This window comes from Rhinolophus sinicus, linkage group LG07, assembly GCF_036562045.2.
Source record: "Rhinolophus sinicus isolate RSC01 linkage group LG07, ASM3656204v1, whole genome shotgun sequence".
NCBI lineage: Eukaryota > Metazoa > Chordata > Mammalia > Chiroptera > Rhinolophidae > Rhinolophus > Rhinolophus sinicus.
The window spans coordinates 27720149-27747071 of NC_133757.1; the positions used below are offsets into that span (position 1 = coordinate 27720149).

General features: G+C 39.2%; 1 protein-coding gene across 4 annotated transcripts; it reads right to left on the reverse strand.

Moving 5' to 3' along the window:
- Positions 1 to 7066: 7066 nt before the first annotated feature.
- LOC109439850 (cytochrome P450 2C19) lies at positions 7067 to 26636 on the reverse strand. 4 transcript variants are annotated; one of them, XM_074339360.1, is made up of 10 exons: positions 26435 to 26636; positions 24324 to 24521; positions 22949 to 23111; positions 22631 to 22780; positions 20703 to 20863; positions 19192 to 19368; positions 15082 to 15223; positions 12360 to 12547; positions 8796 to 8937; positions 7067 to 7370 (listed from the first exon to the last, which is right to left on the reverse strand). In XM_074339360.1, the coding sequence occupies exons 2-10, from the start codon at positions 24489 to 24491 to the stop codon at positions 7189 to 7191; spliced, it is 1473 nt and encodes a 490-aa protein (XP_074195461.1). In that variant the 5' UTR covers positions 24492 to 24521; positions 26435 to 26636; the 3' UTR covers positions 7067 to 7188. The 4 variants fall into 4 exon arrangements, with proteins under 4 accessions (XP_074195461.1, XP_074195463.1, XP_074195464.1 ...); XM_074339362.1 differs by having other exon boundaries at positions 24324 to 24514; positions 26435 to 26627; XM_074339363.1 differs by having other exon boundaries at positions 24324 to 24514; positions 26462 to 26626.
- Positions 26637 to 26923: the final 287 nt, after the last annotated feature.

Below are 26923 nucleotides of genomic sequence, written 5' to 3' on the forward strand. Positions count from 1 at the left end.
AGAGAATTGGATAAAGAAGACATGGTGTGTATATAGAATGGAATATTACTTGTCCATAAAAAAGTGAAATCTGACCATATCTATTAAAATATAAGTGCACATACCCATCTTTCAAGCAATTCCACTTCTTAGGTATTTATTTCATGGATATCCTTGAATGTATACATTAATTAATATGTATGCAGATGTTCATTTTATGATTATTTATAATAGATTTGGAAAAAAGTCCTACTGGAGGTAGTAAATTAAGGTGCATCTTTACAATGGACACAGATGCAGTAGATAAAAATGATTTTCACAATTATGTAATTTTGAAGTATTCATTATGTGATAGGATCTATTCTCATCATATGAAAACATTAATTCATTCAGTCCTTATAATTTAGTAAGGTTGGTGTAATTATAATTCATCTTCATTTAACAGATAAGGACACTGAGGCACAAACATGTTTATTAACATGTCTAAAGTTACAAGTGACAGAGCTGGAGTGTGAACAGAAGCTCTGACCCCAGAATCTATGCTCTCAAGCACAGTGTGCTGGGTTCATTTCTGTGGAGACTCCTCACTGTAATCCCCCTGGGCTGTGGCTCTGACAGGCATGGCCTCCCTTCCTCCACCTAAACACGTCCTGATGTCCATGCCCCCCTTTCTGTTTTTCTTCTCTGCTTTTCCAGAATCTGAGCATAAAAGCCCTAGCCTCTTAGTCTTCAATATTATGGACTCAGTCCTAATATGGACTTTCTACTTCGAAATAAACACATTCTCCTCCAGAAGTCTTGGAAAGAGGAGAGATGGGGGGTTTGTGTTAGGTTTTCCACACCTCCTGTGGTTTCCTGTCCATGACATTAAAGATGGGACCCCTCCATCCCTTTTAGGCTTTGGGTAATCTTGGAATCCTTTCAGCTTTTGAGACAGCAATGCCCTTTCCTGTTGTTATTGTCTGTCCTTTTACGTTTTTATTTTCTCAAGAGATTTTTGTGTGTGTGAGTTTCGGATTTTTCTTTCGCAAGGCGGTTGTAGACTTTAGAACAAATACAGGTGCATCTGTGTTTGTGTGTGGGTATATATTTGTATGTGTATATATTATGTCATGCCTAGAAATCTGTGACAAGAAAAGGAGGCTATGGTGTTTAGTCTACCACAACTGACATACATTTAGAAGTGATACAGAGGAGAAAACTTAGAAATTATGAAGGATCATAATTTCAAGAGATAGACAACACGTCATTCTACTGCATTTAGAGACTAGCCTAAAAAAGGAAAGCCTTTCCCTCTATACATCAGAAATCTCCATTGGAAGAATCAAAACCAATTAATAATGGGCAAGGTCAAGAGCAGCCTCAGAACTTTAGACCTCTTCCAAATTCTGACCTCTAAAGACAACCATCTGTCTGCATTTCCACTATTGCTCTTCACTCATGCTGTGCAGGGTTCAAGAAACCTCCAATTCTACCGTGCAAGTGGGGCATGCAAGGACATGGAACAAAGAGTAAAAAGAAAATAGGTCTTATTCTGTGGAAGAGGTAGTTTGTGAGACGAACATCATGGTTCATGGAGTGAGTAGGCTGTGTGGAGGATGTCATTGTGTTTCTGGATTTTATGTACTACATTACACATACAAAGTCTAACAATCAAGTTCATGAACTTGCCACCGTGTGATTACATTGGCAGCACTGTACAAACAGCTCAGTGAGGTTTCATAACCATGGTATATCAGCATCTCACAGCTGTGTTCGTGTCGTCGTGTGGCGGTGTCTTGCGCCATCGAGGGGTGTTCATTATTGTTGTTCCATGTTTCTGTGTGCCGTCACGAGAATGTCTGAGCTTAAATTAGAGCAACAAACAAACATTAAATTTCATGTTAAACTTTCAAGTGTGGAAGTGAAATCAGGGACACGTTTAGTCCAAGTGTACAGGGATAATGCCGTGAAAAAAATGGCAGTGTATAAACGTATTAAATGTTTTTCTGAAGGGAGAGAACACATCACTGATGGAGAGAGGTTATCGCAGCCAGTCATGAGCAGAACTGATGAAAACATTGCAAAAATTTGCCAAATTGTGCGTCAAAATCATTGGCTGACTGTGAGAAGCATAGCAGACCAAGGGAACATCAATAGAAACAGGAAAATCTTACCTGAAAATCCTGGCATGAGAAAGGTGTGTGCAAAAATGGTCCTGAAGAAGTTCTTGCATCACAACAATGCACCAGCTCACATGGCACTGTCTGTGAGGGAGATTTTAGCCTCTAAACAATTAACTGCATTGGAACACCCTCCCTACTCACCTGATCTGGCCCCCAATGACTTCTTTCTTTATCCGAAGATAAAGGAAATATTGAAAGGAAGACATTTTGATGACATTCAGGACATCAAGGGTAACACAATGACAGTTCTGATGGCCATTCCAGAAAAAGAGTTCCAAAATTGCTTTGAAGGGTAGACTAGGTGCTGGCATTGGTGCATAGCTTCCCAAGGGGAGTACTTTGAAGGTGACCATAGTGATATTCAGCAATGAGGTATGTAGCACTTTTTCTAGGATGAGGTCGCGGACTTAATTGTCCAACCTCATCGATAATATAAGCAGCAAATCTTAATCCAACAGGTCAGTCCACTTTCCCTAAGGAATATATTTTCTGTGAGCAGTTCAGCCACCAGAATCACTTGAAATATCAAAACACTGTTCCCTCTTTTAATGTTACACCACGACAAAAGATACTTCTGGGCCTATATAAATATCTGTTGATTTAAAGAACAGTTTTGAACTGAGTGTTGAGTGGTGGGAGGTTTGTTAAGGGCCAGAGACTGGACACTCCAACAGCTGGAGCTCCTGGATGTGCAGGGTCCAGGCAGTAGCAAGCCTTGCACAGCAGTTTGTGTACAGTGGGGGATAGGCTCGGAAATGGGATTCCTTGTATCAACTCCACCTCAACAGGGGTTTCCCTCCTCCACTCAGAGCTGTCCACATTCCCTGGAAGGTTCCCAGGAAGACCCCAGGCCTCTCCCCCTGATTCGTGTGTACCTCTCAAAGGACCGGGAGGAATCCAGGAAACCCTTCACTCGGCTCTCAGCAGCAGCTGCAACAGCTCCTCCTCTGGGAATCCAGGGCTGACTCCTTCTGCATCCTGTGCCCTGAGCTTGCTCCTTGGGCGCAGTGACCTTGAGCTTGGATGATTCCCTCCCCTTCTGTGGGGGCGGAGCCCCAGAGAGTAGTTTCCAGGCTCTCGGCCTCACATAGACAGGTGCTGGCTCAGGTAGTAAATGGCCAACTGTGATTGCATGGCCATCAGCTGTGGCTAGTTGGCCGTCAGCTGTAACCAGTGAGCCATTGGCCACTAATATAACTGCTGTGGCTACGCTAAGAGGAAGAAGAGAAAGAGAAGAAGGATGGGGCTAGCAAGAAGATGGCGGCTGGGCTGGCAAGCGTGGATGGCGGTTTGCGGACAGTGTGTATCCAGCCTCCAGTGAGAGTATAGTGCCGCCAGAGAGAATAAAGTGGTATGACTCCCCTACCTATGGCTCCGTGGGTGTTCCTTTTTGGCCTCACCATATCCTGCGTTCTTGTATGGGGAGCGGGAGCAGAGACCCCGCAGGGTCTCCCGCATGACAAATGGCGCAGCGAGCAGGGTCTCCCGCACGACACATGGCGTAGTCGGCAGGATATGGTGCCGGCCAAAGCTCTCCAAAGGACGGTGGAGCAGTTTGTGTGTATGAACACTCAGTCTGAGGAAGACCAGGAGGAGCAGCTGCCGGAGAGCTGGACCCCCGTGGAGGGGTGGGAGGACGTGGACGGTTCTCCCACCAGCACAGGAAAAGCCATGCAGCTGCTGGAGAGATGGAGCCCCGTGGAGAGGTGGAAAGATGTGGACGGTTCCCCAACCAGCACAGGCCGGAGAAAGCAAAGGTCGTTGCAGCCCTGTGGGCCGGGGAAGTTCCTGCTCAGGCAGCCCGGATGCAGGACTTGTAGTCCCAGGAGGTATTTCCTAATCTCTGTGCAGCTGGTGAGCAAGGGTTCTGGAGCATGTTAGACATTTACTCCCCTCACAAAGTGATAACCCCCCAGCCTACTACCTCTCTGACATCGTGTATAGCTGTGACAGTACCACTGACTATATTCTCTATGCTGTACTTTACATCCCATGACTACATATATATCAAAAAAATGTATACACATTTTAAGAAAGGAAAACTATATTAAAATTGTAATATTCAATATACACCGATAACAAAAGATGAATAAATCACCTTTGACTTCTGCAATTACAAGAGGTGCTCAAAGTGGTTATTACCATCAGTGTCCAGACACTTCTGATTATGGCGAACTACTGCTTGAGCAATGTTGACAAAAGAGTCCACTTGTATTCATTTTTTTGGCACCTCCGTTATATACTGGGGGTGCCAACAAATGTATACACGTGACTTGTATTCACGGTTTGTTATTGGTATATACTGAGTATTACAATTTTAGTAAAGTTTTTTCCTTTCTTAAAATGTGTATACATTCTTTTGGCACTGTCTGTATATATATTTAATCATAGCTGACATTCAATATGATTCTACTTCAGCTCCAGGGGGCATCTACACCTGACCACTGCAATAAGGAGCTTTAAAATGGAGCAGGGGGTCCATTGAGTAAGTGGATCCTGTGCATGTCCTCATCAGACAGAACATGAACTTTCAAACTGGGCCAAACCATACATATTCTGAGAACACTGCAAGAACAGCTGCAACTTGTTATAGTGACGGCCTTTTACTTAACGATAGCCTCATGTTTAGCCTAGGTTCGCTTTCTGCTGCCAGTACCAATGAAAATTCTTTGGAACTGACCTATGCAAACCTCCCTTTTTGCCTTTTAAAAACCCCTGACTTTTGCTCCCTAGCAGGTCACCGTTTGGGTTGTTACCCAAATCTGCATTTCCAAAATTGCCATTCTTTGATCCCAAAGAAATTGGCAAAGTTGGGTATCAGGAAGCTGGCAGGACGTATCCAGGAATTAGGGATGAGAATGCTCAGGGTTTGCTTCACATAATCCACTTTGCTCCCCTGCTGTCACCTGAGAAACACTGGGCTTCTCCAGAGGGCCTCACAGGGCTGTTTCCATGAATAAATAAAGGGAAGTAAACAGGGAGAGTTACAAGGTAAGACTCACAGAGAGGAGAGAAGGAGAAGAACAAGTGTGGCTGGTTTATGTCTTAGCAGCCTCCAGGGGTGCAAGTGTCTGTCAAGCAGGAAGTTGACTGTGGGCAGTGGAGCTTCTCAGTGCGTCTAATTGTTCCTTTCTCTGAGCTTTGGGCTCTAGGACTTTGGGACTCATACATGCAGCAGAGTTTATGGTCTAATGCAGGGGTTTCCAAACTTTTTTCAACGTTTTTCACCAAGGGCCATATGCGTAAAATACACAAACAGCCGGGCCACTCACTCCAGGTGAAGTACATATTGCTTCACCTGGTTTATTTAAGTAAACTAAATATGTTTTTGGAATTTGCTGCGGGCCAATTAACAATGGATCATGGGCCGCAGTTGGCCCACGGGCCGCAGTTTGGACACCCCTGGTCTAATGCCTTATACAACGATGGGAGAAGATGGGGAAGTAGTCCAGACTGAGGAGGGTGAGGAGCTGAGAAAAGCCAGTGTTCAGCCCTTCCAAAGTAGTCGTGTGGGGGAACTCAGAGCTTGCAGGGTGTCATGCGGGGACTCTGGTCCCGCTCCCCACACCACAATGCAGGATAGGGTCGGGCCAAAAAGGAACACCAACGAAGCCATACATAGGGGAGTCATACCACTATATTCTCGATAGTGGCTGGTTGAGGCACAAAAGCAAACATCCGTCGATACCCCAACGAGGGGTTCCCCTGCACCTCTGTCTCGCTGGGGGCCGGGCGAGACACAGGAAGTAGGATCAACACGATAGGCAATCTGCCATCCTCTTCTCTGCCAACCAACCAACCAACCCATCCCCCAGCGTAGCCTCGGCAGTTATATTAGTGGCTAATGGCTAACTGGTAACAGCTGATGGCCACCCAGCCACAGCGGATAGCCATCTAATAACCGAGCCAGCACCTTTCCACTTGAGGCCAAGAGCATGAAAACTGCTCTTTGAGACTCTGTTCCCACACAGGGCAATCAGGGGAACAGTACATCCAGCTGTAAGAATGGGACACAGAGGGGAGCTGAGGTCCATGGAAGGCTGTTACCTCTGCATCTAATGGTGGGCCAGGGATTGCTGCTGGTCTGCAGGGCAGGCCAGGAGGAAAAAGAGCTGGTGGCAAACCAGGAGAGCAAGGACAAGCTAGAACCCACTACCACATCTGTTTCTGTCTCTTGCTGCATCTAACCACTACCTACAGGGAACTTTGGCTGCTGGTTTGCTTCCGCCTTCTGGATCATACACAGGTATCTTTTGGCCAACCCTAACATCAAATTGTAAAGGAAATATAGTTTCAACTGAGGCCAGGAGACATAATGCAAAACCAGCACTGCCCCCACGGCTTGTCAAATTGGCATCCCACTCACCTCTTTTAGCCAATTATACCTTCCAGTAGCAAAATCTTGCTTCCACCTAATGTGATTCAACTATTCCTGGTACAACCCAAAACACCCTAATCCTCTCCTTAGAAGAGAATAATGAAGTCCCATATGTCACTTTATCTACCTTTGGAGAACGTTTATCTTTTTTCTAGCTAAGTCAAACTCTCCTTTTAATATCCTGAGATATGAGCTTAACCACTATTAACACATTTTTGTACTTGCTAGCAGGAAAACGTGAAGGCAATAAAACAAAGAAAAACGAGTGATATTATACAACGCATCCAATTAAATTCGTTTCAAATTAAAGAAAAAATACTTATAACCACTGCAGTTCTCAAGCTGTGACTGGTCACGTGGTTTTAGCTAATTTGTGTAACTTCTTTCTTCTACTGACCTTTCCAATTTGGACACCGTGATTCATCATGGTTATTGACTTCATAGGTGAGGTGAGCCAGGTCTTCATTCTTGAAGGGCTGATGCCATTAGCAATCCTGATAATGCTTTTCTGGTTCCCGCAGCCACAAGGTGTGTAGAGTGTGCGGAGTGGAGAGGCCAGAGAAGAAACTCCCAGGAAGGGGATGGAGAGGGAAGGAGGTGAATGATGCCCAGATGAGAGAGAGTTGCGGACAGCATCACAGGAGAAGACAGATGGTCTTTCCTTCCTCACACAGGAATGAAGCAGAGCTTGTAAGGTGGTGGCACAGAAACACACCCATTGACAACTGCAGTGGTGTCAATGTGCTTTGGGTCAACCACAGATTTCAGGGTAAAGTGCTGTAAAATGGTGGTCAGGAATAAAAACAGCTCCAGGCGGGCCAGGCCCTCTCCCACACATATTCGTTTTCCTGAAAATAACAAACACAAAGAGTAAATACTCCTTGAACACTGAGATTCTGGATGTCAGAAAGCGAATATGCAGTAAATATCTGGTTAATGGTTGAATAGGTGGATGGATGGTAGAAGGGGTGGATAGACAAATGCACATGCTGTCTACCTAACATCCTATCCTAACAAGTATTCTTCTGCCAACAAACATTTGTTGAGTATCAGCACTATGTCAAGCATTTCATTAAGCATTCTCACATTATAACTGCTCTTTCAAGTTTCCAGCAATCTTTTTCCAGAAACACACATACTGTATTTTGCTGTGTATAATGTGCGCCCACATTTTTGGCCCAAACTTTCATGGAAAAAAATCTTTCATTTTAAGTTTTTCATTCAAACTTTTATTTGTTTACATTTAGGTACTTGTTTTTGCACTGTAAAGGAATTTTAGCATTTAAAAGTTTTTTTTATTCATTTTAAGTGTGTTTTTCCAGGACCCATCAGCTCCAAGTCAAGTAGTTGTTTCAATCTAGTTGTGGAGGGCGCAGCTCACAGTGGCCCATGTGGGGATCGAACCAGCAACCATGTTGTTAAGAGCACCACGTTCTAATCAACTGAGCTAACCAGATGCCCAGCATTTATTTTTTAATATATTATGGCACAAGAAATTTTATGTGACAAATAATTACAAAACACAAGAGATACAAAGTACAACAAATTTTATGTACCAGTAGTAAGTTTACGGTATTTATGCATCATAGAAGGCCAAGAACTCTTTGTCGTTGCAAGTTCTTCATAAGTTCAACAAAACCTATCGTATTCTAGGGTATTATTTTTGCATACGGATATCATTCTTGATTTCTAGAGTTACACTTATAACTCATAAGCATAAATAAAAGAATTAAAAACATTTATATAGATACAGAATTAGTACTACCCATGTATAATGTTCATCCTTATTTTTCCCTCACAAATTTGGGTAAAAAAGTATGCACTATACACGGCGAAATATGGTAAATTGGTTGTACTTTCTGTTCCTAGTGTGATGTTTCATGATTTTTCTTCACGTTCTTCACAGCCTTTGTTCTCGCTACAAGTATGCCTACTCTTTATCAATCTCCAATACACCATGAAGTTTCAAGTTTTATACACCACTGTTCTTTCTGGCTAGGATGCACTTCTCTTATATTTTCAGTACCTAGCTCAAATTTAATTTGTGCATTCGGAAGAACTGAGCCAATTCTCCAAAGCTGCAGCGATCTGGCCTAATAATGAAGATGTATCATGAAGAGAGAAGTGCATTGGCATTGTATTGGGTATTGGTACTCCCAACCATGGACAAAAAGCAATTCTACCAGTATTAGAGTGAGTGCTATGTAAGTTCCAACTGATCCCCAAAAGGTATCCTGTCCTCTGAAGCACTGAAGGAAATCAATGTCTATTACCTGCTGAGAAAGGCATGAAGTAATCACTCTTCTTAAAATTGCCACTCTCATCCAGGAAGTGGCCAGGGTCGAACACCTCTGGGTTGGGGAATTCTTTGTCACTGTGTAGCACAGAAGTCAGAGATGTGAATATGGTTGTGCCCTGGAAAGAAAAGGTGAAGATAAAATGAGTTACGAAGAAGTTGTGGAACTGGAAGAAATATTGAAAGTCATTGAGTCCAATCTTATGATCTACAGATGAGGAATCCTGCATCCAAAGATGGGCACAAGCATTTTGAGCCAGAGAGAACAAGTGATATGGCTAAGTTGAAGGCCAGTGGCAGGGAGGTTGCCAAAAGAGATTCCAACAGCATGTGAAGTACTGATACATGGGTCCTAGGGTATTAGACCTTCTGAATCCATTCTGCTCATCACCATGTTTGGACGCTGGTATAAGTCTCCAACACACGCTTTGTTTTATTACTTCAATTTTCAGCCATCTCATGTATGGATTACGGTTTAAAATAGAAGTCTCTGTTAGAGCTTGAAATGGCTACAGTTATCTGTTCATAGGGCTTTTATAATACATAGACATCTGATCAAATTTTAAAATCTCTTGTGTGATAATAAGTACAGTGACAAATATTAGTGTTATCACTTCCATGTAGATTCTTATCTTAAATTAAAAACATAGAAACATAGTACTAACTGATGGTTGCCAGAGGGTGGGTTGGGGGAGGTGGAGGGATGGACGAAAACATGAAGAAGAATATAGTCAATAACAGTTTGATAATTTTGGGTGGTGACAGACTAGTGTGAGCACATCATAAGATATATAAATGTTGAATCACTATACTATACACCTGAAACTAATATAATATATACCAACTATACTTTAATTTAAAAAATTGAAATTCAATGAATAAAAATAAATATAGGGTAGATTTCATTACAGATTAATCTGGCTTACAAACAGAGAAAGAATGATAAAATTGGAAAAAATCTTCACTTTGAAATATTTCAGTTTAGGATTATTAATTCAGGCAAGTTTTATCAATTAATGCTAAAACTCTTGAATAATTGGGAAGCACGATATTCATAAAATCCTAAAGTACCACGCAATAGGTTTTTATTGATTAAAAGTAAAAGACGGAACCTCTGCCATGGAGAGATCAGCAGATACCACTTTAGGTGAGGAACATAGCACAACCAATAATGGGATAAGTGGCATTATGTGCCTCACCTCCCCAGTGAATTTCAGTGGGACCAATAAAGGACCTATGTCATTCTCCTGCCAAAATTGTAACTGGAACCTAAAACAATCACATAAAAGCAGCCTGAGGAATAGTTTGATTATTGGCTTAGACTTTTCACAAAGTTAAATGTACTAAAGAAAAGAAAGAGCAAAGGGAATTGATAATAAGACTAAAGGGAAAAGGTAACCAAATTACATGCGTGTCCCTTGGTTGGAGATTGAATTGCAAGGAAAAAAACAAACAAAACAAAACTATAAATGATATTCTAGGAATTTCCCATTTACTTAGAAATAAGAGAAACAAGTTTGATTAATTATTATCCTCGGACCCCAATATTGAAAAAGAAAAGTCTTCTCCTCATTGTGTTCTTTGCTGAAAATACAGTGGAGTGGAAGTCCTACCCCTTGTACCAAATCTGTGATCATCAAGGTAAGCTCCATGACCTCTTAGTAAAGTCATCAATTCCGTCTTTTCCAATGACTGGAACGTACTGCAGCCTTACTAATCTCATTACTTCCTTTCCCCAATAAAGTACAAATTTTGTTATGTTATTTTAAAAATGTAATAGTTGTATGTTCTGGCTTCAAGTGGAATAGAGGAGCATGTGGCATATCAAATAGAAAGTCTGAATCTATACAGAAAATATGTATTAAAAAGCATTGGAAATCTACCAAGATAAAAATTCGTCTAAAGATTCCATAGTTGGGAGAAACTCAGAGAGGTAACCTGACACTTAAAGTTAATTTTAGTCTGTGTCTATGTCCAAATTTTAATCAAAACAGGAGTGTTGCATCATTCTGACTGGCTGGAGAGGGAAGAGCCCTTTCTGGAAAACGATAACATGTGAAACTATGCATTACTATCTATCTATCTTCTTATCTATCTCATCTATCATCTAATTGGTATATAATGAAAACTTATTAGGCATTTCAAAGACACAACTAAATGGCCACAAGAAGAGGGGAAGAAATAAAAATAAACCCATATTAGGGAACATTTCTCATCTAGTTTTATGAGGCCAGCATTACCTGGATGCGAGGAATTTGACAAAAAAATTTTGAAGAAGAAAAACTGTAGACTAAAACTCTCTTATGAATACAAATACAGAAGTCCTGAACAAAATGCAGCAAATCAAATCCAGCTGTGTGTATACTTATGTGTACAATGATCCGTTCCAGAAGACCGTTCGAGTTTGAAACGTTCGAAAACCAATACATGGTTTCCATGTAGAAAGTAATGCAAAATGGATTAATCCATTCCAGACCTTTAAAATCAACTCCTAAACTGCAAATTTAGCATGAATTTTACTATCTAATGATACCGGAGATCCATAAAATTTACAGCATTCGTAAACTGAAATGTTCATCAATGGAGATGTTCGAAAACCGAGGTACCACTGTATTTAGTGGGAAAAGTGAGGACAATATATACAACCATATCAATAGATGCAGAAAATCAATATGAAACATTGCATACATCCCACCGAAAAAAAAAAGAATCACTGCATATGCATTCGTGACAAAAAAATCATAAAAATAAGAAAGCAGGTAAACTTCCTAATCTGATAAAGAATATCAATCAAGATGTACGTAAAACATCATTCTCAATAGTGAGATGTTAAACCTCCACTCTCCTGCAAATCAAAAATGAAACAAGGCTATTAACCCAGATAGCAGGATAATGACCGTAGATATTGCAGATTATTCTAGAAAGAAATTATTAGCAATAATTTTATATTTAGCAAGCTTGCTACATATAAGGTCATCAAAATGATAAAATCAATTATATTTCTAAGTACCATATTTAAAAAATGGAAATAAGACATAAAAATTTACAACAATAATAAGTGCCTAGGAAAGGAACAAACAAAAGATTTGTAAGCCAATACACTGAAAAGGAAAAAAGAAAAGATTGAAAAAAATTAAAGAAAGCCCCCAAAACTGGGAGCCTATACTGTATCTTTTAATTGAAAGATTTAATGAATCATGATGTCAAGTCTTTCTAAATTGGTCTAATATCACCCTGATAAAAATCCCAGCAGTGTTTTGGTAAATATATAAACTGATACTAACATTCCTTTGGAAATGTAAGCAGCTAAGATTAAACAATATTAGAGAAGCAGAACAAATTTGTAAGACCTACACTGTCAGATAGCAAAGCCTGTTATAAAGCTTTATAGTCTAAACCGGAAACAACACAGCGTCCACCAAGCTGTCACACATACGATTTTTGTGCTTCTCTCATCCTGTGTTCATAAAGGACTGGACCCATATTGTGACAATGGGAACTTCAAGACCACTGAGGTCAGTAGAAGAGAAACACATCTTACCTTGGGGATGAGATAGTTTCTGAATTTAACATCACGGATCACCGAATGGGGCAGATTGGTGGGGACAAGGTCTATGTATCTCTGGACCTCGTGCACCACGGCATCTGAGTAGGGCATGCGGCTCCTGTCCTGCATGCAGGGGCTCCGGTGTCTGCCAACCACACGCTCAATCTCTTCCTGGACTTTAGCTGTAAGACACAAGTAAGACTGATGAAAAAAGAAAATGCATACCACATTTGCATACCCATTCAGGAATACGTGAAGCAATCTGAAGGTATCCCAATGTCATTATAAATATCACACACCGATATATCAGCACACATGATAATCGAAACAGAAATGATGAAATGTTTCTAAAAATAAACAGAACACAATTAAGTCAACAAATCACAGTCCTTACAGAAAGGAAAACAGGAATCGAATATTGATTTTATATCAAAATAATATTTGGGTTGAAAAATTAAATTATAATGCATGCGTTTTGTGTATTTGTGTATTGTGTGTGTGTGTAATTTGCAATGGTACTCTATCCTCCAACTTGCCAATGTTACCCATTTAAACATTCTAGCAGTTTCTTTTGAAATTTGTGTTCTATTTCTAAACAATGGCTCTCTGTTTCTATTTCTTACTAGCCTACTATTTTCAGATAATGTCTGATTTCCTAGTACGGTCGTGAAAATTTCCTTCTCCATCTTCACCTTACACAAAATATACACATACAAACAATTCTCCTTATTCCACTTCCCCCAAATAGTTAAATCACAACTTTTGGCTCTTAGAATATTCATTTTAACATCATTCCGACTACATAAAGAATGCTCCCTGGCAAGACAACTCTGGTTATGTTTCATTTTGGGTACTTACTTGGACTTAACCATGTCTTTCATTCAACTCATAATTTTCTATATTCAGTTTAGAATTGTTTCCAAATGCTCAGGTAGATGTTTCAGACTCCTAATAATAATTTCCCTATTATTAGGAAAACCGATCCCCTCTCTTTTGTTCGTGGTGTCTCCCCTCACACCTGCTTTAACCAACTAATCATACTGAAGTGGATATTTTCTAGGCCTGGTGCCTAGCAACCTTCCTGACACTTTTATTCTTGGAGCTCTCCTGATTCCTTGAGTCCATGACTTCTTCTGACATGACGTCAGACATTTGGATGAGAAAGGGAAAACAGGGGGTAACAATTTTGTCAAGCACACAAGTCTGAAAATACACTCTTTCTATTAATATACAATTCGAAATTTCCTCTTGAGAATTCTGTATTCTGATGGTATTATGAATCTTAACCTTTCACATGACATGATCTAGTTTTGTGAAAGTTTTTGTCATTTTCTTTTTAATCCTGGAGTTCTGAAATTCCATGACCCTATGTCTCAGTGTCGATGTTTCTGTTTCATTCACTCATTCACTCTGATAGTTCTATCTACATGAAAAATTTTCTACCTACATGATCAAATACAGAGGTCTTCTCTCCAGAGCTGTTCGCTCTCTGGAGTGTTTTTTTATCTGGCTGCTGAAAGTCAGAAAGCAGGACGGAGAAAGGAGCTTAGAGTCTCTGAATTCAAGAAACAGATTCTTACTTAACCTGTCTTTTCAGCCCTACAGCTCACTGTTTCCCTGAGTGTAGGGCCTCTTAGGTTCAGTTTCTCTAGAGAGTAAACCTCCCTCTTCCTGCAGGGGGGAAAACAGTTATCTGATAAAAAGGAGTTGTCAAAGGGACCTGGGCAGGGAGAGCTACCTTTTTTAGCCTATTTCTCCCTCTACCGTCTTTGACACTTACTATTTCTAAATAGTAAAACTTATAGGGACGTAGGAACACAAATAACTTTTCCTCAACATGTAACTTCCTCTTCTGACACTGAGGTTACAACTGCATCCTCTCTCTTGAGTGAATGATTTCTCCTCACTATGCTCTCTGTGTTTCAGGAATTTGTTGAAGATTTGTTGGCTATTTTCTGACCTCCTCTTAGCCAGCTTCAAAAGACTAATTCTCTTTTTAATAGGTTATAATCATTTCAGTGGGATCCTGAAACAGGACAGGATAATGTATATTTCTAAACAGCTATGCATAACTGTAACTCTTTAAAGGTAAATTTCTAAAATAAAGTGTTTTGTAAAACATAGAATTATTGACCTCCCTCCCCCAAAATTCCTATGGTGACAAACACCACCTTTCTGGAAATAGACTTCTGAAATAATAAAATCTTTTATGCAACATCTTAAGCCTAAATAGTAACACATTTATTGTGACACTAATTTTTATAACACTTCCTAGACTATGGAAATTATCTCAGGGAACCTAATAAATCTCTAAGATTTCTATTTATGCTTCAGTAAGGAGAGTTTCCATTATGTCACTGCATTTTCAGAATGAGGAGAGATCTCTCCAAGAATATACCTACTGCTTAAATTAGTGCATTTTTTTGTAGTCTCAGGCCAAAACATGCTCTCTGTGCCTGCCACATATAACCTCCCATGAAATAGAGACATTGTTTTATTGCTTTTGCAATGGCCCATAGTGTCTTCACTCCTCTCAGTCATCAGCCTGTATTATATAACAATGTCCCGTTATTATCCCTTCTTTAAATTTAGAAGAATTAAGCAGGTGAAATGGAAATTTCAAGAATGAAGCTTCTCTAAGACAAGATGGAATGCACTAGCAGTGTCCTCCCAACATCTTTTCTGAGATTCCCCTGCCCCGCCATGTTGGGCCTACCTGCGACCTCTGGGTGCTTCAGCAGGAGCAGGAGAGCATATCTCAGCGTGGTGCTCGTTGTCTCTGTCCCAGCCCCAAACAAATCCGTTACAGTGTTTGTCAAGTTTTCAAAAGTAAACTCCAACTGTGGATTGTCCTTTTCCTAGGAATAATTTGATGGAATTGTTTGCCAAAATTATAGTTAATCCAAAATAACTCATATTGTTATAAGTTTAGTAAGCCAACATATAAACTGCAATTTTATATGTTGGCTTATTAAATTTACAACAATTAAAAGGTGCACATTTAGAAAACCTACTACGTGGTATGCAAGAGACTATAAATTAGTTAACTCAACCATCACTTTCTACTGCCTTCTCCCTTTCTTGCTTAAAAGCTCCATTCATCAGCCTCTTTTGCAGTTAGGTAAGCCATGCAGCATAGTTTTTACAAGTGAAATATAAGCCGAAATCTATTGGTTCCACTTCCTCCCTCTTACTCAAAACAAAGATGTAAAGGAAGAGGTAGAGTAGACCTCATCTTGGGGCAAGAGGATTTAATCATGAAGTAAAGCCTATATTCTAAGTATGGGAAAAGGAAAATGGAACGTATTTGACTGACTTTTCAGGACTTCTGTACCACCCTACACTGACACATCGCGAGACCCCTTTTATGTACAATAAATAGACCCACTGTTTGTTAAAGCCACTGTTAATAGGTTTTCTTTTATTTGTAGACAAACACAATCTTAATTGGTAGAAATAAGTAAATTAAGGCCATATGCTGAAAGATGTTATAATTGTTCGATTTTATTATTAGTTATTGTTCTTAATCTCTGACTGGGCCTAATTTATGAATTAAACTTTATCATTGGTATGTTGATATAGGAAAATCATGAAATACATAAGGTTCAGTACTATCTGTGGTTTCAGACATCCACTGAGGGTCTTGGATCACATCCCCTGTGGATTAGAGGGGACTACTCTACCGGGCAGCTGCTGACCACACCCTGTGGCCCACTCAGGCAGAGTAGCAAGTTCAAAGCCCTGCTCATCTAAGAGTACCTAGAAGCCTCAGAGAATACTCTATGGCTTGCCTGGCTAGGGGAGGAAGTCAGTAGCCCTGCCCAACTCCTGAGCATAGTAGCCTCCAGTATACATATATCGAAACAACATGTACACTTTACACATATACCATTTTTATATGTCAATTATTATTCAATAAAGCTTGAAAAAAATTCTTTTTTAACTAGTACTGGAAGAACTAGTCAGAGCAATTAAATAAGAAAAAGAAATTAAAAGTATCCAATTTGGATAGGAATAAGTAAAACTATGTATATTTGCAAACTACATGATTCTACTTTTAAAAAAATCACAGAGAATCCACAAAAACGTTACTGGTGATAATAGTGAATTCGATACAATTTGCAGAGTACAAGACCAAAGGAAAAATCAGTTGTGTTATTATACACCAGCAATGAAACACAAATATCAGTGTGTCTCTACACTAGTAATGAACATTTCAAAATCAAATTAAGGAAATAATTTTATTTACAATAGCATCTTAAAAAAATAAATATCTAGTAATCTACTTAACAAAGAGGAAAAAAGTCTTGTACTCTGATAACTAAAGCCATTGCTAAACAAAACAAAGATTATCTAAATACTGGAAAACCATCTCATATGCAAGCATTGAAAGATTTAATATTGATAAGATGGTAATACTCCCTAAGGAATATAACAATTTAATGCAACCCCATCAAAATTACGAAGACCATTTTGCAATAATGGAAAAGCCAGTCCTCAAAATTAATATGGAACTTCAGGGGTAGGAGTCAACTTGCCAATTTGAAAACTTACTACAAAGCTACTGCAATCAAAACAATGAACTTCTGGCAAAGAGATAGAAAACAAGATCTATAGAATAGAATTGAAATCGAGATATAAACTAAAACATCTATGGCCAGTTTATTTTCAATAAGGGTACAAGACTCTTCAGTCTAAAGGAAGAATCTCTTAAACAAATGGTGCTGGAATAACTGGAGAACCACATGGAAATGAATGAAGTTGGACCCCTGCTTCACTCCATATGTAAACTCCAACTCAAAATATATGAAAAGTTAAATATAGGATCTAAAGCTATAAAACTCTTAAAAGGGTAAATCTTCAAAAATTCAGATTCGGCAATAGATTCTTAGGTTTGACACTAAAGTAACAAAAGAAAAAAATACATAAATCAGAGTTTATCAAGATAAAAATATTTGTGCATCAAAGGACATAATTAAGGCTATGAATTGACATCTTACAGAATGGGAGAAAATATTTGCATTTCACATATGTGTAAAGGTTGATGCCCAGCATGTATAAAATTCTTACAGCTCAACAACAAAGGCAAGCAACTCAATTTTTAAAAGACAAAGGACTTGAATGACATTCCTTCGAAGAAGTTATATAAATGGGTAACAGCACATGAAAGGTGTTCAACATCATCGGTCATCAAGGAAATGCAATCAAAAACCACAATGAGATACTACTTCATATTAACTGGCATAGCTTTAATAATTACAAAACAAGAGAAAATAAGCATTGGCTACTATGTGGGAAAATATGAATGTAAATGCTGCAGTCACTATGGAAAAGCTTGGCTGTTCGTCATATGTAAGACATAAAATTATGATATGTCCCATCAAGTCCACTCCTAGAAATGTACCCAAGAAAAATGAAAACATGTTTCATTATTCATAAGAAGAATCAGAGCCAAAGGTAGATACTACACAAATGTTTATCAACGGATGATGGATAAACAAATAATGGTATGTACATTAAATGGAATATTATTCAGCCATAGAAATTAATGAAGTATTGATACATACTGCAACATAGATGAGCCTCCAAAACATGATGCTAGGTAACAGAAGCCAGAAACAGAAGGTCACAATGCTATGAGTCTTTCTATGTGATGTATCCATAATAGGTAAATCCATAAAGCATATTACAGTTTAACACATGATGGGGTGAAAAGAATGAAGAGTGATCATTTAGGGGTGTGGTATGTTTTTGCAGAGTGATGGGAAAGTTTTCAAATTAGAGAGAGCTAGTGGTTACACAATATTGCAAATGCACTAAACACCACTAAATTGTATACTTTTAAGTGGTTCGTTGTATGGTATATAAATTTCATCTCAATTTTTAAAATGGCATTATTCCATGAATTGATCTACAAATTTAACACAATCCCTATGAAAATCCCCACTGGCTTCTTTGCAGAAACTTGCAAGTTTGTCCTAAACTTCACATGGAAATTCAAGGGACCCAAAATAGCCTAAACAATCTTGAAAAACCACAATGCTGAAGGATTCCCACTGCCCGATTCCTAAAAAGCTAGTAATTAAGACTACTAGATGGTGTGCTACTGGCAGAAGGACCAACATATAAGTTATGGAATACAATTGAGATCGAACCAATAAATCCTTACATTTTCAGTTAATTGATTTTTGACATGGGTGTCAAAGTAATTCATGTGGGAAAAATAGTCTTTTCAACAAATGGTGCAAGATTCATGCTTAGCGACACAACCTCCAACTTCATACCTACGCCAATTCATTTTATTTTATATTCAGTTAAGGCGTCTCTCTTCCATCCACCTATTCTTTCCCACCACAACCTCTGCACCTCTGTATATATCACTCCTCCATCTGAAATTACCTCCCTAGTCCATCGCTGCAAATATATTAAGATTTATTTCCAACCACTGGACTTGCAGGAAGCCCAGCTAGGTCAAGCCATTCTTTTCCGTTCTCTTACACATTGTGTGTAACAACCTTGCTATCTTCATAGTATGGCATACTCTCTCGCATTTTCTAACTTGTTTGTAATTGTTTCCATTTCACCTGAGGTTGTCAGGTAGATTATTAGTACCTGAAGAATAGGATTAATGTATCCCATTTATTTAACAATTTAGTATTATATCTTCCATAATGTTTAGTGTAGATTCATGAATACAATAGGTCCTTAAAATGCTTGTCAGTATTACTAGCTTGACCATTGAAACATCTCTAGTAAATACAGAAATATTCAGTGAACCATAAAATGCACAGGCAATCAAATAAGTGAGCTCTTGTTAAAATTTTACCTGCTCCATTTTAATCAGGAAACAATCAATGAAGTCCCGAGGATTGTTAACGTCCAGGGATTCTTGATGTTCCCTTGTTTTCTCCATAACATAAGATTTTACAAAATCAAAATTTTTATGAAATTGGGTATAACTCCCTGGGAAATAATCAAACAGAACAGGGAAAGTATTGCAGATCTAGAAGAGAAAATGATAGGATATTAGATAAAAACACTTAATAGAGACATACACCATATGCCAAGCCCTGATTAGAAACTGTACTACAAATATTAATAAAATATGGTCTCTATCTTATACGTATTAATTAAATATGGTCCCTGTCTTGAGGGCAATTTTTGTTTTACAAATATGTAATTTTCCACACTGATAGGTGTATTTGAAGAAGAAAATTCTGACCAGGAGATCAGAGATGATAATCATGTTTATAGTATAAAAGCGTCTTTATAGCAAGTCTTTCCTTTTTGACATCAATTCTTCCCTACAATCTTGAAATATGGGATGGCATAAAGTATTATGAAGCACAATTTGTAGATTGACAACAGAGGTGAAGGGAGGTTGGACAACCTGAAAGAGCACAAAGCGAATCCCTGCTGTTTCTAGTTCTGCCCAGTAGCCTTAGACATCGAATCAGTATTTTTTTATTATTATTATTATTTTAAATTTTATTTATTTATTTTAATTTATTGGGGTGACAATTGTTAGTAAAATTACATAGATTACAGGTGTACAATTCTGTAATTAGTATTTTAGAACTGGGAGGGTCCTGGGAACACCATGCAACACAACTCAACATTTTATATATCAGGTAACCATGCGCCAGAGTAGTTAAGTGACTTTCCTAAGATCACATCATTATCTTTTAGGCAGAGTATAGAACATGTCAGTTGAGCACAGGTAAAATTATCATGTTTGTTTATGGTTGATACACCATATAACCAATCATTTTGTCATCCTGAAAACAATTACTTTGTCAGTTAGGATGCCAACTGACGCATCAAACACTCCCACTCTAGTTAGTGTTCCCTGGCAGCCTCCGTGGTCCCAATATTTTCCCTTCTTGAAGGAGATATTCTCTTCCTTCCTAAATGCATGTACTCTTATTGCTGCCAACCAATGTGCCAACAAAGTCACTAAGTGTTGATTGGATGACAAGACTTGTGGGTAATGGAAGGCTTTCAAGAAGAATCCAGGAGTTCATTTTGTGCTGTAGGCATAGTTTTGGAAAGTTACCAAAGTACTTTACAGGAAACTGGACTTTGGACTGTAGTGAAAAAAAAACCACTGGACAAGGTCAACAGGGTTGAATTCCAGTTTTGTACTCTGTGCATGTCTTTTGCTGTCCATCACTAAAGGGCTCAGCCATCTTTCCCAGATGAGCACTCCATGAGACTAAGCTCTGGGCAGGACTGTGGTGTTCACAGATTCACTTCACAGCTTGGTTCATACACAGACTTAGACTTCTTGGAGAAAACCATAAAGGATTCTGTGGGAAGAAACAATCTTGGCCTCACCTGCATCCATGCAGAGCTCAAAATGCTGGCATTTTCATTAAAAGCTTTCATTATGTTTAGAAAATCCTGATCTTTATAATCAAAGCGTTTCTGGAAAATAATGGAGCAGATCACATTGCAGGGAGCACAGCCCAGGATAAAAGTAGGATCACAGGGTGAAGCTAAAGAATAAGAAACAATTTTAAAATGCCATTAAAATATACATATAAAACACTTTGTTTATGGGGTGGCTGGATGGCTGAGCTGGTTAGAGCGTGAGCTCTGAACAACAGGGTTGCGGGTTGGGTTCCCACATGGGCCAGTGTGCTGAGCCCTCCACAACTAGATTGAAGGACAATGACTTAGAGATGTTGGACCCTGGAGAAACATACTGTCCCCAACATTCCCCAATAAAAAAAAAAACACAAAACACCACTTTGTTAATGAAATCACAGGTAAAGGTAATTTTAGAAACATTAAAACAATATCTCACCTATAAATTCCCTTAACAGCAAAATACTTAATGCACATAAAATTAACATATCACTTTACCTTAACTTGGTAGACCTTTTCAAACAAAGTAGTTAAATAAAAGATGGACCTTGGGGGCATGCGCATAAAATTAACACATCACTTTCCCTTAACCTGGTAGACCATTTCAAAAAGCTAGTTAAGTAATGGATGGACTTTGGGGGCATTGTGGTAAGTAAAATAACTCAGAGAGAGAGAGACAAATATTGTATAATATCATCTACATGAAGTATCTAACTTGAGTAGTCAAACTCAAGAAATGGTAGGGCATGCAATAAAAGCAAATGTGTAGTCAGTGCCTTCTATGCCAGGCTCTTTTAAATATACCAGGGCTCTAAGCTGTAAAACAACTTATTTTAGCTAGATAGGTTGAGGATAATTTGAAAAGCCTTGGGCATTTCTTTGTCTGTATGTGATTCACAGGCAAAATATGAATTTTCAATCTTTCCTTTCACTTACTATGGAAGAAAGAATTTAAAAACAGGGTAATTTGTAATCCAAGCTAAAAATCAGAGTCTTTTTGACAAGCACTTTAGAGGTCATTACATCTGGCAGTGGAAGGTAAATAATTACTATATACTTGCTACCAAAATCTAGTAAAGTTAGGGCAAAGTTTAGCAAACTGAAAACAGCCAAGTTCCACTCAGAGAACACAGGGTAAGTGGTTATTGCTAATGGTTGAAATCTACTTAAGTGAAACATTTTGTAACTAAGCATTTGCATATTTTAAAGAATTATGATGCAGTGCATAATCAAAATACATACATCAATACAATGAGTATTGGATAACAAAAACAATTAATGCTGATATTTTTAAAATAGTGCTGTCTTTACAGAGAAATCATTGGTACGAGAATTTAATATGCCTCAGCAATTGAAACCATAGATGGCATTATTACTGGCTAGGACTGTAGACCTGGGCTCTGAAAGTAACTCTCAGATATGTTTGTGAGGCTGACCATATTAATATAATCTAATTAAATAAAGGCACATGTTACTTATTACATGCTCCATAAGAATCTGATGAGGTCATTCCCACCATGTCCACTTGACAAATATCACCTGGTAAAATGCTCTGGAATAAATAACCCACATTTATGTTTTAGGAAAACATTGCGCCCTAAACCTACAGAAAAGAAAAATCTTCATGATTCTAATTTGAAAACAAAGCTGGGACAGATTTGCATTAAATGACCTTTTAGTCCCACACTGTATACACAATCTGGGTGTACACATAGAGCTGGCATAGATTCACAAAACCTCCCTGGCCTCTCCTCTGCAAATCCTCCCTCCTCCACATGAGGGCTGGTGGCCACTACCCGTATGGTCCCCCTGAAACTTTTCCAAGGATGTGATCAGAGAAGAGAACAGTCTGTTGAGGTCAGAGTTGCAGAGAAGCAGAGTGTAGAGTCACCCACCATTGGTTTTTCTCAACTCCTCCACCAGACAGCGGGCTTCCTCCTGAACGCGGTCTTCAATGCTCCTCTTCCCCATCCCGAAATTCCGTAGGGTCATCAGAGAGAAGCGCCGCATCTCCTTCCATCTCTTTCCATTGCTGAAGAGGACTCCTACAAGGAGGGAAGCAGAAACTGGAAGGGAGGTCCTAGGCAGGGAGGTGGAGGCTGATACCTGGCAGTCACATGACGGGCCAAGCTTTGCACAGGAGATCTTCGCATTCCTATTTTCCATCCTCCCCACCCCATTACCAATGCTGAACGTGCACAATAAACACCTACCAAATCCTTTATTAACTCTATCAAACACTGGGAATCTGCCTCTTCCAGAAAAGTCCTCTCCCAGATCAATCAGGGCTTCCTTCACTGCTTCATATCCACACAACACCACAGTGGGGTTCATGCCAAAATACACGGTGAACACAGGGCCATAGACTTTTGAGAGCTGGGAAAGGACATGCAGATATTAGCAAAAGAAATCACTATCTAATAATATTTTGTGCCGGATTCAGTATGATATCATCGTCCTACTTTTGTTTTTATTCTACAACACACAGTCTAAAATCTTTCTGAATTTAATTCATAACTATGAGGGTGAATGTTAATAACTGCCACTTATGTGCCAGGCAATGAGCTGGGTAATGAGAGAACAGATTACAACGAATCCTCAGAGCAGCACCTTCAGTAGGTTCATTTGCCCCACTTATAAGTAAGGAAACCGATGGCAAGGAATCCCAATTCCTTTCCAGCATCCCCTTGCTACCACCTAAAAGACTGAAATTGGAAGCTCTTCTTAGTCGACCTCTGATGCTTGAGCCCATCGATCCTCGATGCCCACCTTGGGACCGAAGCCCAGCTGCGTAGCTCAGGATCACCGGTACCACTGTTCCCATCAGAATTCTGATTCAGTAGCCCTGTGATGAATACTGGAAAATGTATGTTTCATATCACCCCAGGCGCCTCAAAGGCCCAGCCCAGGTGTGATCTGCTGGTATCACTAGCACAGAAGGCGAGTGAGCCCCACAGAAGCAGTGCCCGGACATGCAGCATCTCCTGGAAGAACAATTTCTGTCACCTGCAGCATTTATAGGGTATGGACAGCAGCTTTGTGCAGAGGAAAAAGGATCCTGTTACCATCCAGTGGCCCTGGTCACTTTTTCTCTCATCCTGGTCCTAATCACAAGCTGTTTCCCGACATCGGCCATTAACTGGCTTCTTCAGAGAAGTCAATTTTCATGGCTGTTCTGAACCAAACACACTGTTTCTATGGTAGATGACTCTTGAATGAAATCACTAATCAGAAACACCTACCTTACCATTTACCTTCAGCCAAAAATCATGTAAATGGTGGTGAAACAAAAAGGAGCAGTTCTCCCAGCTATTGCCACTTTATTATTTTGATTCCACCAAACACCTAAGTGTATCTCACGCTCAAAGCGCACTATTTCATTCTATTCTTGACGAGGACAAATAAAAAATAATACTCATTGAGGACTATTAAGTCCCCAATGATTAATTAAAATAATTATTTAAAGATTTCAATTATTTTAATACACTAAAATTAATTTCAATATATTTAATAACCATATTTTACCTAAAAGTAGATGTTAATTTACGTACTCTTTGCAAAGTGCCACGGAACATAAAACACACTTACATTGCTTAAGGATTTGCTCATGTTTTTCACATCTAGCTGCAGGATATTTCCAATAACTGGGAGAGGAGTGGGGCCCGGCGGGAGGTTCCCCTTCCCAGAGTTCTGTTTCCACAGTGACAGGAGAAGCAAACAGGAGACACAGAGCACCAGGAAGACAACTAGATCCATTGCAGCTTCCTCTTCTTACACAACTGTGAGCTTAAAATGCAAACTTCTGTGATTCTCCCTGCTATTCAACATGTGCCTCTTAGACTCCTAAGGTGATTAATCAGCTAGATCGATACACTTCAATCTCTTTTTATAAAAAACTTTCCCCACTGTTCTCCTTCTTTTCAACGATACACCTTGGAGATTCTGGTTTAACACGTTTGGGGCTCCACCCACATATTAATAATTCTTCAAAACATCACATGTGGTTGAGAACCAATGAAGTAAACACAGTGATCAAATAATTGCTCAGCATTCTGGATTCTCAGATTAATGACCAGTTGAGAATTTATAACTTAGGGGGTAATCTTTGTATAAAAATGTGCTTATCTATCCTTTAATGCTTTATCAAACATTAGTTTACTTTATCCTTCATAATGAAAGCCTTTTGAAATATATTAGGGTACTGTACTAACATCACAGCTAGCTAAACATAAACTAGGGAACATAACTCATTAATCCTGAATGCCCAACTATGCATCAAGTAATCAGCTAAGTAAATTTACACTTTTTAAATTTATTTATTTATTCTTTTAAAAACTGAATTTATTAGGGTGACATTGGTTAGTAAAATTATACAGGTTTCAAGTGTACAATTCTATAATACATCATCTATATATTTCATTGTGTGTTCACCACCCAGAGTCAGTGCTCCTTCCATCACCATATATTTGACCACCTTTACCTTCTTCTATCACCTTCTCTTACCTTTTACCCTCTGGTAACCACTAACTGTTGCTTGTATCTATGAGTTTTGTTTGTTTCTTTGTCAGGTTCGTTTGTTGCATATATACAATGGTATATTACTTAGCCATAAGAAAAGATGAAACACTGTGATTTGTGACAACATGGGTGGATCTTGAGATTACCATGCCAAGTGAATTAAGTCAGACAGAAAAAGTCAAGGACCATATGACTTCACTCATGTGTGGGAAATAAAACTGAAAGCAATAATACATTTATATATTATAATATCAAATTCTCCACCCACCAAAAAAAAACTGAAAAAAGGAATCATTAATTTTTATTTTTCAAATGGAGAAAGGGAAACTCAGAGAGAACAGGACACCCATCCAGCATCACACAGATCATAAGTGACAAAACTATGATTTGAACTTGTATTTTCAAATGCCCACTGTGGTGCACTATGGCTTACAATACAGCTGCTTCGAGCACAGTGTTAGGAAAACAAAACCAAACCCCAAAACATTTGTTTCTCTGAATGTGCACCCCCTCTGACTGGTCACATAATAACAGGCTTCACGTTAAATAGAAGCCCTCTTTGACTCCGAGGATAAAAGGGCTATAGGTTCTCAAGAGAAGAAATAAAAGATAGAGATGGGCCCTCTCTGTCAATGCAGGGGTGAAACATGTGCAGGTCACTGAGGGAAGAGCCCATGTCAGCGAGTGTGAGGGGGAAGGCTGGGACATCCAGGGCTTCCCCAGCCTCTCTGTTAACCCCCAAAACAGCTGCTTCTGGTGCTTTTGTGGCCTGTCGTCAGAAACAATGGAATGAAGAACGCACAGCAAGGAAGGGAGGTTCCAGACAGGACAATAGGCATGGATTCTGTGGCGTGTGGAAGACAGGGACTTCATGGAACAAACTCATAGCCGAGAACCAGCATGACAGGCAGACTTGGACATGAGACAACACTTACTGGTTCTGAGGCTCCAAATATCACTGGACTGATACGCGTTACTACATCACTAACAGTAATGCTTGTACAAAGACATATTCTGTAAAGATAGCATCACATCGGTCCTAAACTGATTAGTGCAGTTATTTCTAAGCTCTTTTCAGTAGGAAAGTGAAGACTTGTCAAGACCCCATTTATAACATATAGTTTATTCTTCATGGTTACAGCGAGGCTGACAAATCGGTTACTTAACTTTGATACACTCACCTTTGCCTAAGATAGAATAATTCCCACCTGAATGATGAGGCAGCTGTCCTGGAAGTTTCAGCACCTATGTCAAGGACGCACAGAATGCAGGGGGTGGAGCTCAGGTCCACATCCCCGGAGTTCTGCAGCTTCCTTCCACGCAAAACATTCAGTTCAAACAAGTTCCCAGTACTTGCTGAGTGTGTACTGAGTAAGATTCGGTATTCTGTGACTTACCTTAATCAGTAACTATCAAATAAACATTAAGTGAGTCGATATTGTGACACAGGTTGACTAAGACAGGGGTCAGAAAAGTTTAGTTTTATAACCTTTAGAACTTGAGTGAGTCCAGGTGTAGATAAACCCTTTATCCAGGACAAAGAGCCGAATTAATTTACTGCATAACACACAGCTCTAAAAGGCCTGTGTTACCTTGTATTGCTTAAAATGAACTCAATGGCTCTCTTTGAAACAACCATTTTATTCCTTGAGAGATGGGTGCCCTGCTCT

What these genes read in the sequence shown, in the direction of transcription:
- LOC109439850 (XM_074339360.1), bottom strand. Translation starts at nt 24,491, where the DNA reads ATGGATCTAGTTGTCTTCCTGGTGCTCTGTGTCTCCTGTTTGCTTCTC. An exon ending in TAGAGTTAATAAAGGATTTG is followed by an intron (nt 22,781 to 22,948) that starts GTAGGTGTTTAT and finishes CCCTCCTTGTAG; the next exon opens with GAGTCCTCTTCAGCAATGGA. An exon ending in CTTCATGCCTTTCTCAGCAG is followed by an intron (nt 7,371 to 8,795) that starts GTAATAGACATT and finishes TGTTATTTTCAG; the next exon opens with GAAAACGAATATGTGTGGGA.